This window comes from Oncorhynchus nerka, linkage group LG22 (assembly GCF_034236695.1).
Source record: "Oncorhynchus nerka isolate Pitt River linkage group LG22, Oner_Uvic_2.0, whole genome shotgun sequence".
In the NCBI taxonomy this organism is placed as follows: Eukaryota; Metazoa; Chordata; class Actinopteri; order Salmoniformes; family Salmonidae; genus Oncorhynchus; species Oncorhynchus nerka.
Genome location: NC_088417.1, coordinates 6,321,955 through 6,336,773, shown reverse-complemented (window position 1 = coordinate 6,336,773; position 14,819 = coordinate 6,321,955). Strand labels below are relative to the sequence as shown.

Sequence of the window (14,819 nt, the reverse complement as noted above, 5' to 3'; positions counted from 1 at the left end):
CAATCAATCAATCAATCAATCAATCAAAACAAGGCGTCCACAGGATCCATAACCCAGCCAGTCTCAAACCATGCTTCACACACTCAACAGAACACGAGTGCAACAATTACATTAACGCCAAGAAAGGCACAATAGTTGAAGAAACTCTTAGAATTAAAAAATAGATTTGTTGTCAATTGAGATTAAGTTAATTAATTGGGATCTTTTAATTTATAAGAAGAAGAGGAAAAGCACAAGATGTTTTTCTTCTTGTCTTTTCTAAGTTGAAACACCAAGTATTGTTCCTTTCATATCCACACCTGAACTGCACCGACCTGCAGCCGACTGTGAGCTAGTGCTTAACAACCAGTCAGCTGTGGTGAGCATTGTGATGTTATCACCTATATGGGAAACAGAGAATAGGATACATGACAATCTGACTTCACCGCAGCTCTACGACAGGACAAATTACACCCTACTTCCTACGGAGAGCACTGCTTTTGTCAAACAATCGGTCAAAAGTAGTGCACTTACATAGGGAATAGGGTTCAATTTGGGACGCAGTCACTCCCTAAAACCACAAGAAAGCGTTATCCCTTTTTCCTATCAAGATGACATTTTTTTTTTTAAGGTAGACTTTGAAGCGCATGATTGGGTTTGTAATAGGTTCAACTAGAGAGAGCGGTGGTTTGAGAGAGGACACAACGAGCCTACTCACCTGAGTCAATAGGGACATGTACAAACCACATGCAAAACTACAACCCATTTTCATACCGTGAGCTTTTGAATAATTACGTGGGCGTTTAAATATACTGCTAATAGTTCCTCTGTAAACACAGAGACAAGAGCATCAGATTTACAAAGCAGATCGTTTTCATATCGTTTTCATATCTAGATCAAATACAAGTGGCCCTTTTTAAATTGTGTATTAAAGTCTACAAGCCACCGAGTCACTAGTAGTTATTCAGAAGTACAGAGAAGTAGACTGGAGGAAAGTAGTGGTGGTAGTACTTCTCCACGTTTTCATTTGTTGACTTCACCTTTTGAAAATGGAAAACAGATCGCGATTTCAACGGGGTAGCACCTGGAGACGTTTTATTGCCATTCAGGCATTTCACAACTTTAGCAGATGCATAAAACGCTACACACAGGAAGAGGTGAGGTTAAAAAAAGAAAAAGTCCCCTCTTTCTCTGCTCTGCTACCCGTACAAACTTCAATTGTACAACTGATGAAGCTACAATGCAATTGGTAGAATGGTTATGATTACAACGGAGTGTGTTTTCTGCACAATAATAATCACAATGTTTTCTGTGCAAATATAATTTCATACATTTTACATTTAAGTCATTTAGCAGACGCTCTTATCCAAAGCGACTTACAAATTGGTGCATTCACCTTATGACATCCAGTGGAGCAGCCACTTTACAATAGTGCATCTAAATCTTTTAAGGGGGGGGGGTGAGAAGGATTACTTCATACCACAACCATTGTGTCAAGTTTAACGTTTGAATGTGTTACATCAGTATTTACCTGATTGTCTACAGGGCTCAGCCTATTCCTCTCCCATGTCCTATAGTCCTATAGTGAATTTAGAGTCCACACAGCGAAAGTGAGGGAAGCATTCAGGAAGAAAATCCCTAAGCACATACCTTCAGTGCCATTGGAGGTCATGGAATTGGTATTGATATGGGAGTTGTCGAGGCTGGGACCATTAGGGGATTCACGGCTGTGAGGACTGGCTAGATCCTGCATGTCCATAGACCTGACGGACGAGAGACACACGCAGACACACACACACACACACACACACACACACACACACACACACACATACAGAAGACAGACCGCACACACAGACGGAAGTAGACACACACACACACACACACACACACACACACACACACACACACACACACACACACACACACACACATACAGAAGACAGACCGCACACACAGACGGAAGTAGACACACACACACACACACACACACACAAAATATTTACTCACATCTTGCCTGAACCATCGAGGTAAAACAAAATGGTAAATAGCTGGCCTATAGATGTATTAGTTTTAAACATGTTTTTCTCTTAAACCTACTGATAACAACATGGGTAAAACTGTTGAAATTAAATTTGAAATGTTTATACCTTTAAAGTAAACAAATAAAAACATCTCAACTTGAGCATTTTTGTTACTGTATCTAAAAGCTATTACTAATGTTACCTCCGCTTACTGATGTTACCTCCGCTTATTAATGTTATCTCCGTTTATTATTGTTATCTCTGCTTACTAATGTTATCTCCACCTATTAATGTTATCTCTGCTTACTAATGTTATCTCTGCTTACTAATGTTATCTCCACCTATTAATGTTATCTCTGCCTATTAATGTTACCTCTGCTTACTAATGTTATCTCTGCTTACTAATGTTATCTCTGCCTATTAATGTTATCTCTGCTTACTAATGTTATCTCCGCTTACTAATGTTATCTCTGCTTACTAATGTTATCTCCGTGTATTATTGTTATCTCTGCCTATTAATGTTATCTCTGCCTATTAATGTTACCTCTGCTTACTAATGTTATCTCTGCCTATTAATGTTATCTCTGCTTACTAATGTTATCTCTGCTTACTAATGTTATCTCTGCCTATTAATGTTATCTCTGCTTACTAATGTTATCTCCGTGTATTATTGTTATCTCTGCTTACTAATGTTATCTCTGCTTACTAATGTTATCTCTGCCTATTAATGTTATCTCTGCTTACTAATGTTATCTCTGCTTACTAATGTTATCTCGGCCTATTATTGTTATCTCTGCTTATTAATGTTATCTCTGCCTATTAATGTTATCTCGGCCTATTATTGTTATCTCTGCTTATTATTGTTATCTCTGCTTACTAATGTTATCTCTGCTTACTAATGTTATCTCTGCTTACTAATGTTATCTCTGCCTATTAATGTTATCTCTGCCTATTAATGTTATCTCTGCTTATTATTGTTATCTCTGCTTACTAATGTTATCTCTGCTTACTAATGTTATCTCTGCCTATTAATGTTATCTCTGCCTATTAATGTTATCTCTGCTTACTAATGTTATCTCTGCTTACTAATGTTATCTCTGCTTACTAATGTTATCTCGGCCTATTATTGTTATCTCTGCTTACTAATGTTATCTCTGCTTATTAATGTTATCTCTGCTTACTAATGTTATCTCAGCCTATTATTGTTATCTCCGCTTACTAATGTTATCTCTGCTTACTAATGTTATCTCTGCCTATTAATGTTATCTCTGCTTACTAATGTTATCTCGGCCTATTATTGTTATCTCCGCTGTTATCTCTGCCTATTAATGTTATCTCTGCCTATTAATGTTATCTCTGCTTACTAATGTTATCTCTGCCTATTAATGTTATCTCTGCTTACTAATGTTATCTCGGCCTATTATTGTTATCTCCGCTTACTAATGTTATCTCTGCTTACTAATGTTATCTCTGCCTATTAATGTTATCTCTGCCTATTAATGTTATCTCTGCCTATTAATGTTATCTCTGCTTACTAATGTTATCTCTGCCTATTAATGTTATCTCTGCTTACTAATGTTATCTCTGCCTATTAATGTTATCTCTGCTTATTATTGTTATCTCTGCTTACTAATGTTATCTCTGCTTACTAATTTTATCTCTGCCTATTAATGTTATCTCTGCCTATTATTGTTATCTCTGCTTATTATTGTTATCTCTGCTTACTAATGTTATCTCCGTGTATTATTGTTATCTCTGCCTATTAATGTTATCTCTGCCTATTAATGTTACCTCTGCTTACTAATGTTATCTCTGCCTATTAATGTTATCTCTGCTTACTAATGTTATCTCTGCTTACTAATGTTATCTCTGCCTATTAATGTTATCTCTGCTTACTAATGTTATCTCCGTGTATTATTGTTATCTCTGCTTACTAATGTTATCTCTGCTTACTAATGTTATCTCTGCCTATTAATGTTATCTCTGCTTACTAATGTTATCTCTGCTTACTAATGTTATCTCGGCCTATTATTGTTATCTCTGCTTATTAATGTTATCTCTGCCTATTAATGTTATCTCGGCCTATTATTGTTATCTCTGCTTATTATTGTTATCTCTGCTTACTAATGTTATCTCTGCTTACTAATGTTATCTCTGCTTACTAATGTTATCTCTGCCTATTAATGTTATCTCTGCCTATTAATGTTATCTCTGCTTATTATTGTTATCTCTGCTTACTAATGTTATCTCTGCTTACTAATGTTATCTCTGCCTATTAATGTTATCTCTGCCTATTAATGTTATCTCTGCTTACTAATGTTATCTCTGCTTACTAATGTTATCTCTGCTTACTAATGTTATCTCGGCCTATTATTGTTATCTCTGCTTACTAATGTTATCTCTGCTTATTAATGTTATCTCTGCTTACTAATGTTATCTCAGCCTATTATTGTTATCTCCGCTTACTAATGTTATCTCTGCTTACTAATGTTATCTCTGCCTATTAATGTTATCTCTGCTTACTAATGTTATCTCGGCCTATTATTGTTATCTCCGCTTACTAATGTTATCTCTGCCTATTAATGTTATCTCTGCCTATTAATGTTATCTCTGCTTACTAATGTTATCTCTGCCTATTAATGTTATCTCTGCTTACTAATGTTATCTCGGCCTATTATTGTTATCTCCGCTTACTAATGTTATCTCTGCTTACTAATGTTATCTCTGCCTATTAATGTTATCTCTGCCTATTAATGTTATCTCTGCCTATTAATGTTATCTCTGCTTACTAATGTTATCTCTGCCTATTAATGTTATCTCTGCTTACTAATGTTATCTCTGCCTATTAATGTTATCTCTGCTTATTATTGTTATCTCTGCTTACTAATGTTATCTCTGCTTACTAATGTTATCTCTGCCTATTAATGTTATCTCTGCCTATTATTGTTATCTCTGCTTATTATTGTTATCTCTGCTTACTAATGTTATCTCTGCCTATTATTGTTATCTCTGCTTATTATTGTTATCTCTGCTTACTAATGTTATCTCTGCTTATTATTGTTATCTCGGCCTATTAATGTTATCTCTGCTTATTAATGTTATCTCTGCTTATTTCTTTCATAATACAATTCAAACTAGGCCTACTGCTATACACTCAATTATAACATATTATATTGACACTATTTTATTATATATCAGCAATATATGATATTATAACAATCAATATAGATTATAATTGAAATTATTTAAATGTATGAGCTCAGTAATAGAGACATTACAGCACACATGAGCGTTTTGTTTTAATTTTTGACTAGTTGAAAAAGCAGCTTCTACAGTATAGAGCAGTCGCTCCATGTTGATTAATGTACATACTCATGCTAGTCTACAGCATAGTAATTATATAGACATCCTTAGTATACAGTGTGAACACACTCTGTGATTGGAGGCTGTGGTTAAAGTAGCTAGTTGATAGAATGTTAGAAGAGTTTGTTCTCTAAATGATTCTAAGAGCAGCTAGCTACTTCTCCAAGTGATTAGCTACTTCTCCAAGTGATTAACTACTTCTCCAAGTGATTAACTACTTCTCCAAGTGATTAACTACTTCTCCAAGTGATTAGCTACTTCTCCAAGTGATTAACTACTTCTCCAAGTGATTAGCTACTTCTCCAAGTGATTAACTACTTCTCCAAGTGATTAGCTACTTCTCCAAGTGATTAACTACTTCTCCAAGTGATAAGCTACTTCTCCAAGTGATTAACTACTTCTCCAAGTGATTAACTACTTCTCCAAGTGATTAGCTACTTCTCCAAGTGATTAACTACTTCTCCAAGTGATTAACTACTTCTCCAAGTGATTAGCTACTTCTCCAAGTGATTAACTACTTCTCCAAGTGATTAGCTACTTCTCCAAGTGATTAACTACTTCTCCAAGTGATTAACTACTTCTCCAAGTGATAAGCTACTTCTCCAAGTGATTAACTATTAACTACTCTCCAAGTGATTAACTACTTCTCCAAGTGATAAGCTACTTCTCCAAGTGATTAACTACTTCTCCAAGTGATAAGCTACTTCTCCAAGTGATTAACTACTTCTCCAACTGATTAGCTCCTTCTCCAAGTGATTAGCTACTTCTCCAAGTGATTAGCTCCTTCTCCAAGTGATTAACTACTCCAACTGATTAGCTACTTCTCCAAGTGATTAACTACTTCTCCAAGTGATTAACTACTTCTCCAACTGATTAGCTACTTCTCCAAGTGATTAACTACTTCTCCAAGTGATTAGCTACTTCTCCAAGTGATTAGCTACTTCTCCAAGTGATTAGCTCCTTCTCCAAGTGATTAACTACTCCAACTGATTAGCTACTTCTCCAAGTGATTAACTACTTCTCCAAGTGATTAACTACTTCTCCAACTGATTAGCTATTTCTCCAAGTGATTAACTACTTCTCCAAGTGATTAACTACTTCTCCAACTGATTAGCTACTTCTCCAAGTGATTAACTACTTCTCCAAGTGATTAGCTACTTCTCCAAGTGATTAGCTATTTCTCCAAGTGATTAGCTACTTCTCCAAGTGATTAACTACTTCTCCAAGTGATTAGCTACTTCTCCAAGTGATTAACTACTTCTCAAGTGATTAACTACTTCTCCAACTGATTAGTACTTCTCCAAGTTAGTTTCTCCAAGATTAGATTAACTATTCTCCAAGTGATTAACTACTTCTCCAAGTGATTAACTACTTCTTAACTATCCTCTACTTCTCCAAGTGATTAGCTACTTCTCCAAGTGATTAGCTACTTCTCCTAAAGTGATTAACTACTGATTAACTACTTCTCCAACTGATTAGCTACTTCTCCAAGTGATTAACTACTTGATTAGCTACTTCTCAAGTGATTAACTTCTCCACTTTCTCCAAGTGATTAACTACTCAACTGATTAGCTACTTCTCCAAGTGATAACTACTTCTCCAAGTGATTAACTACTTCTCAACTGATTAGCTATTTCTTCTCTTCAAGTGATTAACTACTTCTCAAGTGATTAACTACTTCTCCAAGTGATTAGCTACTTCTCCAAGTGATTAGCTATTTCTCCAAGTGATTAGCTACTTCTCCAAGTGATTAACTACTTCTCCAAGTGATTCCAAGTGATTAACTACTTCTCCAACTGATTAGCTACTTCTCCAAGTGATTAACTACTTCTCCAAGTGATTAACTTCTTCTCCAAGTGATTAGCTACTTCTCCAAGTGATTAACTACTTCTCCACTACTTCTCCAAGTGATTAACTACTTCTGTAGTGAGTGCTCTGTCTGCGGCTCAGTGAAGAGAGATGATAATGCCTAGTTCACGACGCATCAGTTTGCTCTGGCATCCATCCTAATTGTTTCTGTGTTTATACTGAAGACCACGCCGTTGAAAACACTATTCTATCCCCTCGTTGTTACTGTGAAAAGTTGCTCAGCCATATGGAGGTTAATTAAAACAAGGCCGAAGACAGCTGAAACATCACACAAATCTTAACTCATATTGTGTCTTTTGTCATAACTGTTTAATGTTTGGTACATTAAACTGCTTTTTTTTTTCACTTACATTTATAGATTGCATATCAATCAACTAAACTAAGCCGTTAGTTTTTGTTTAATGCAAACGCAATCTGATAGGATGAAATTATACGTTTGCTATTTCAACAATCCAATCAAATGAAATGATATGTCCGATATACCAATAATCTGATCAAATGAAATGATATGTCTACTATTTAAATAATGTTGGGATGGAAAGATATAGTCAATAGACTTGTTTTTAAATTAAATTTAAAAAAGAAATACACAGATATATACATTGCGTTTTCTACTCACTCAGTTCAGCATGACATTTTTTTCCCAACTCAAATTAAGTAAATAATGTAGAATTGTTGTGAATATTGTTTGGGGATCTCACAAACTGACATGCTGGTGGCTGTGTCCTATTTCCCCAGAGAAATATGAATTTACTGCTAAATTATCACCCCCCACCAAATTATCACCCCCACCAAATTATCACCCCCACCAAAAACCTGAAATACAATTATGAACTGTGGCGTTACAGATATACCAGGAGACAATTACTATTAGATTTGCACAACTCTCTCTCTCTCACTCTCTCTCTCTCTCTCTCTCTCTCTCTCTTCCTCTCTCTCTCTCTCCCTCTCTCTCTCTCTCTCTCTCTCTCTGTCTCTCTCCCTCTCTCTCTGTCTCTCTCTCTCTCTCTCTGTCTCTCTCTCTCCCTCTCTCTCTCTCTCTCTCTCTGTCTCTCTCTCTCTCTCTCTCTCTCTCCCTCTCTCTCTCTCTCTCTCTCTCTCTCTGTCTCTCTCTCTGTCTCTCTCTCTCTCTCTCTCTCTCTCTCTCTCTCTCTCTCTCTCTCCCTCCCTCCCTCCCTCCCTCCCTCCCTCCCTCCCTCTCTCCTTCCCTCCCTGCATCCCTTCTGATGCTACCTGCCTGGCGCTGGTCCAACTCTGCTCTTACCTGGAAATACGTAGCGGCCCGGAATCATCTGAACCAGGCTGCCTCTCTCTGTTTTTTTTTTTCTCTTTCCACCTGCCTGAACAGAAACAATGTCCCTCCTTGTTATTTCAGCTGTGTGTCACTGTCCAGACCCATCCATGACACAATAGAGCTGGTCTGAGAAAACATTATTGTTATTCTGTCTCAAGAGTGGGAAGAGAGGGCTAACTGCACTGGGAAACGAACAGAGGACATTCTCTCTCTATAGAGTTTCTCTCTCAGCCCTTCTCTTCTCTCTCTCTCGCTCTCTCTTCTTCTACCACTGCTGTTGTTGCCTCTCCTCCCTCGTTCAGGTCTCCCCTCCCTCCCTCCTCCCCGAGTGAGGGGACTGCAGCCAAATGACGGAAAGGTGATTCATCATTGGTCTACGACAGCTGCAAACTGGATTAGCCCGCCCACAATCAACATACAAAGAGGGCTTAGCCAAGGTAAGCAGGAAGGGGAGGGGGCGGGGGACTGGGGGTTGGATGAAGGGAGGTAAAGGGGTGTGAGGTGGATTGGGGGGAGTAGCATGGAGGTAGGAAATTAGGTAGCTCCTGATAACAGCTGCTGGATAGAGAGAGATGTTGAATAGTGAAGCATGACGCCCGTAGCATCTTCAGCAGATCTTTCATCTGCAATTGACACCACCTGAAATGTATCTGCACTCCCCTCCCTCTCCCTCTCTCTTTCTCGCCTCTCTCTCCTCTGTCTTCTCTCTCTCCCCTTCTCTCTAGCCTTCTCTCTCCCCTTCTCTCTAGCATTCTCTCTCCCCTCCCTCTCCCTCTCTCTTTCTCGCCTCTCTCTCCTCTGTCTTCTCTCTCTCCCCTTCTCTCTAACCTTCTCTCTCCCCTTCTCTCTAGCCTTCTCTTTAGCCTTCTCTCTCCCCTTCTCTCTAGCCTTCTCTCTCCCCTTCTCTCTCCCCTTCTCTCTCTAGCCTTCTCTCTAGCCTTCTCTCTCCCCTTCTCTCTTCCCTTCTCTCTAGCCTTCTCTCTCCCCTTCTCTCTAGCCTTCTCTCTAGCCTTCTCTCTTCCCTTCTCTCAAGCCTTCTCTCTCCCCTTCTCTCTTCCCTTCTCTCTAGCCTTCTCTCTCCCCTTCTCTCTTCCCTTCTCTCTAGCCTTCTCTCTCCCCTTCTCTCTAGTCTTCTCTCTCCCCTTCTCTCTTCCCTTCTCTCTAGCCTTCTCTCTTCCCTTCTCTCTCCCCTTCTCTCTCCCCTTCTCTCTAGCCTTCTCTCTAACCTTCTCTCTCCCCTTCTCTCTAGTCTTCTTTCTCCCCTTCTCTCTCCCCTTCTCTCTCCCCTTCTCTCTCGCCTTCTCTCTAGTCTTCTCTCTAGTCTTCTCTCTAGCATTCTCTCTCCCCTTCTCTCTCCCCTTCTCTCTAGCCTTCTCTCTCCCCTTCTCTCTCCCCTTCTCTCTAGCCTTCTCTCTAGTCTTCTCTCTAGCCTTAGCGCTCCGATACCGCTTGCAGTGCAGTAGCAGAGAGAACAGTCTATGACTAGGATTGCAATTTTTAGGGCCTTCTTCTGACACCGCCTGGTATAGCCGTACGCACTGCCACACTGCCAGGTCTCTGACCTCCTCCCTATAGGCTGTCTCATTGTTGTCGGTGATCAGGCCTAACACCGTTGTGTCGTCAGAGAACTTAATGATGGGTTTAGAGTCGGGCTTGGCCACGGAGATGTGCGTGAACAGGAAGTACAGGAGGGGACTAAGCACGCACCCCCGAGGGGCCCCTGTGTAGGGTATCAGCGTTATTGCCTACCCTTACCACCTGAGGGGCAGCCCGTCAAGGAAGTCTAGGATTCAGTTGCAGAGGGATGTGTTTAGTCCCAGGGTCCACGCTGGCTGTGTAATAAATGCCACCCTATTCCCTTTATAGTGCACTACTTTTGAGCAGGACCTAATGGGACCTGGCACTGTATTCCCTTTATAGTGCACTACATTAGAGCAGGACCCAATGGGACCTGGCACCCTATTCCCTTTATAGTGCACTACTTTAGAGCAGGACCCAATGGGACCTGGCACCCTATTCCCTTTATAGTGCACTACTTTAGAGCAGGACCTAATGGGACCTGGCACTCTATTCCCTTTATAGTGCACTACTTTAGAGCAGGACCCAATGGGACCTGGCACCCTATTCCCTTTATAGTGCACTACTTTAGAGCAGGACCTAATGGGACCTGGCACCCTATTCCCTTTATAGTGCACTACTTTAGAGCAGGACCCAATGGGACCTGGCACCCTATTCCCTTTATAGTGCACTACTTTAGAGCAGGACCCAATGGGACCTGGCACTCTATTCCCTTTATAGTGCACTACTTTAGAGCAGGACCCAATGGGACCTGGCACTCTATTCCCTTTATAGTGCACTACTTTTGGCCAAGGCCTTGTCAAATGGTATATAGTACATCACTAAACAGTACATCACCATACAGTACATCACTATACAGTACAGTACATCACTATACAGTACATCACTATACAGTACATCACTATACAGTACAGTACATCACTATACAGTACATCACTATACAGTACAACGCTATACAGTACATCACTATACAGTACATCACTATACAGTACAACACTATACAGTACATCACTATACAGTACAGTAAATCACTATACAGTACAGTACATCACTATACAGTACAGTACATCACTATACAGTACATCACTATACAGTACAACACTATACAGTACAACACTATACAGTACATCACTATACAGTACAGTACATCACTATACAGTACAGTACATCACTATACAGTACATCACTATACAGTACATCACTATACAATACAGTACATCACAATACAGTACATCACTATACAGTACATCACTATACAGTACATCACTATACAGTACAGTACAACACTATACAGTACAACACTATACAGTACAACACTATACAGTACAGTACATCACTATACAGTACAGTACATCACTATACAGTACATCACTATACAGTACATCACTATACAGTGCAGTACATCACCATACAGTACATCACTATACAGTACATCACTATACAGTGCAGTACATCACTATACAGTACATCACTATACAGTGCAGTACATCACTATACAGTACATCACTATACAGTGCAGTACATCACTATACAGTACATCACTATACAGTACAGTACATCACTATACAGTACAACACTATACAGTACATCACTATACAGTGCAGTACATCACTATACAGTACATCACTATACAGTACAGTACATCACTATACAGTACATCACAATACAGTACAGTACATCACTATACAGTACAACACTATACAGTACAACACTATACAGTACATCACTATACAGTACAACACTATACAGTACATCACTATACAGTACATCACAATACAGTACAGTACATCACTATACAGTACATCACTATACAGTACAGTACATCACTATACAGTACATCAGTATACAGTAGAGTACATCACTATACAGTACATCAGTATACAGTAGAGTACATCACTATACAGTACAACACTATACAGTACATCACTATACAGTACAGTACATCACTATACAGTACATCACTATACAGTGCAGTACATAACTATACAGTACATCACTCTACAGTACAGTTCTATAAAGTACAGTACTATACAGTATATCACTATACATTAAAATACTATCAGTATATTACATCAACATACAGTACATCACAATAAAGTACAGTACTATAAAGCACAGTACTTTAGAGTGTATCACTACACAGTACATCACGATACAGTAAAGTACTACACATTACAGTACATCACCATGAAGTATATCACGACAAATTGCAGCACTATAAAGTAGAGCACTATACAGTGCATACAGTAAAGTACATCCTGTAGAGTACAGTACTATACAGTACGACACTATTCAATGCAGTAAATCACTATACAGTACATCACTATACAGTAAATAACTATACAGTATATCACGATACACTATAGTACATCAATATACAGTAAATCACTATACAGTACTAAACTATAGAGAATATAACTATACAGTACATCATTATACAGTACAGTACAACACTATATAGTACAACACTATACAGTACATCACTATACAGTACAGTACATCCCTATACAGTACAACACTATACACTACATCACTATACAGTACAGTACATCACTAAACAGTACATCACTATACAGTACATCACTATACAGTACATCACTAAACAGTACATCACTATACAGTACATCACTATACAGTACATCAGTATACAGTACATCACTAAACAGTACATCACTATACAGTACATCACTATACAGTACATCAGTATACAGTACATCCCTAAACAGTACATCACTATACAGTACATCACTATACAGTAAATCAGTATACAGTACATCAGTATACAGTACATCACTATACAGTACATCACTATACAGTACAGTACATCCCTATACAGTACATCAGTATACAGTACATCAGTATACAGTACATCACTATACAGTACATCACTATACAGTACAGTACATCACTATACAGTACAGTACATCACTAAACAGTACAACACTATACAGTACAGTACATCACTATACAGTACATCACTATACAGTACAGTACATCCCTATACAGTACATCAGTATACAGTACAGTACATCCCTATACAGTAGAGTACAATACAGTACATCACTATACAGTACATCATTATAAAGTGCATCACTATGCAGTATAGCATATCAATATACAGTACACCACTATAGAGTACAGTACTATAGAGTACATCATTATACAATTACATGACTATACAGTACATCACTATACATTACAGTACTATAGAGTACATCACTATAAATTACATCCCTATACAGTACAGTACATCACTATAAATTACATCCCTATACAGCACAGTACATCACTATAAATTACATCCCTATACAGTACAGTACATCACTATAAATTACATCCCTATACAGTACAGTACATCACTATAAATTACATCCCTATACAGCACAGTACATCACTATAAATTACATCCCTATACAGTACAGTACATCACTATAAATTACATCCCTATACAGCACAGTACATCACTATAAATTACATCCCTATACAGTACAGTACATCACTATAAATTACATCCCTATACAGCACAGTACATCACTGTAAATTACATCCCTATACAGTACAGTACATCACTATAAATTACCTCCCTATACTGCACAGTACATCACTATACAGTACAGTAAATCACTATACAGTACAGTACAGTAAATCACTATACAGTACAGTAAATCACTATACAGTACATCAGTATATAGTACATCACTATACGGTGCAGTAAATCACTATACAATACAGTAAATCACTATACAGTACATCAGTATATAGTACATCACTATACAGTACAGTAAATCACTATACAGTGCAGTAAATCACTATACAGTACAGTAAATCACTATACAGTACATCAGTATATAGTACATCCCTATACAGTGAAGTAAATCACTATACAGTGCAGTACATCACTATAAATTACATCCCTATACAGTACAGTACATCACTATACAGTAAATCACTATACAGTACAGTAAATCACTATACAGTAAATCACTATACAGTAAATCACTATACAGTACAGTAAATCCCTATACAGTACAGTACATCAGTATATAGTACATCCCTATACAGTACAGTAAATCACTATACAGTACAGTACATCAGTATATAGTACATCCCTATACGGTACAGTAAATCACTATACAGTACAGTACATCAGTATATAGTACATCCCTATACAGTACAGTAAATCCCTATACAGTACATCACTATACAGTACAACACTATACAGTACAGTACATCAGTATACAGTAAATCCCTATACAGTACAGTACATCAGTATACAGTACATCAGTATACAGTACAACACTATACAGTACAGTACATCACTATACAGTACATCACTATACAGTACATCAGTATACAGTACATCAGTATACAGTACAGTACATCAGTATACAGTACAGTACATCAGTATACAGTACATCACTATACAGTACATCAGTATACAGTACAGTACATCAGTATACAGTACAGTACATCAGTATACAGTACAGTACATCAGTATACAGTACATCACTATACAGTACATCACTATACAGTACATCAGTATACAGTACAACACTATACAGTACAGTACATCACTATACAGTACAGTACATCAGTATACAGTACAACACTATACAGTACAGTAAATCACTATACAGTACAGTAAATCACTATACAGTACATCAGTATATAGTACATCAGTATACAGTACATCAGTATACAGTACATCAGTA

At 37.9% G+C, this 14,819-nt stretch overlaps 1 protein-coding gene across 4 annotated transcripts in view; it reads right to left on the bottom strand.

The window, feature by feature from the left end:
* Positions 1-14,819, bottom strand: part of LOC115127598 (eyes absent homolog 1) — a 160,716-nt gene that overhangs the window by 120,792 nt on the left and 25,105 nt on the right. For 2 of the 4 annotated variants that reach the window (XM_065006874.1, XM_065006876.1), the window contains exons 2-3: positions 1,630-1,742; positions 315-380 (exon numbers count right to left, since the gene is read on the bottom strand). In XM_065006874.1, coding sequence (XP_064862946.1) covers positions 315-380; positions 1,630-1,738 — 175 coding nt within the window. In that variant the 5' untranslated portion in view covers positions 1,739-1,742. The remainder of the gene's footprint in view (positions 1-314; positions 381-1,629; positions 1,743-14,819) is intronic. The other 2 variants (XM_065006875.1, XM_065006877.1) reach the window with 1 other exon arrangement.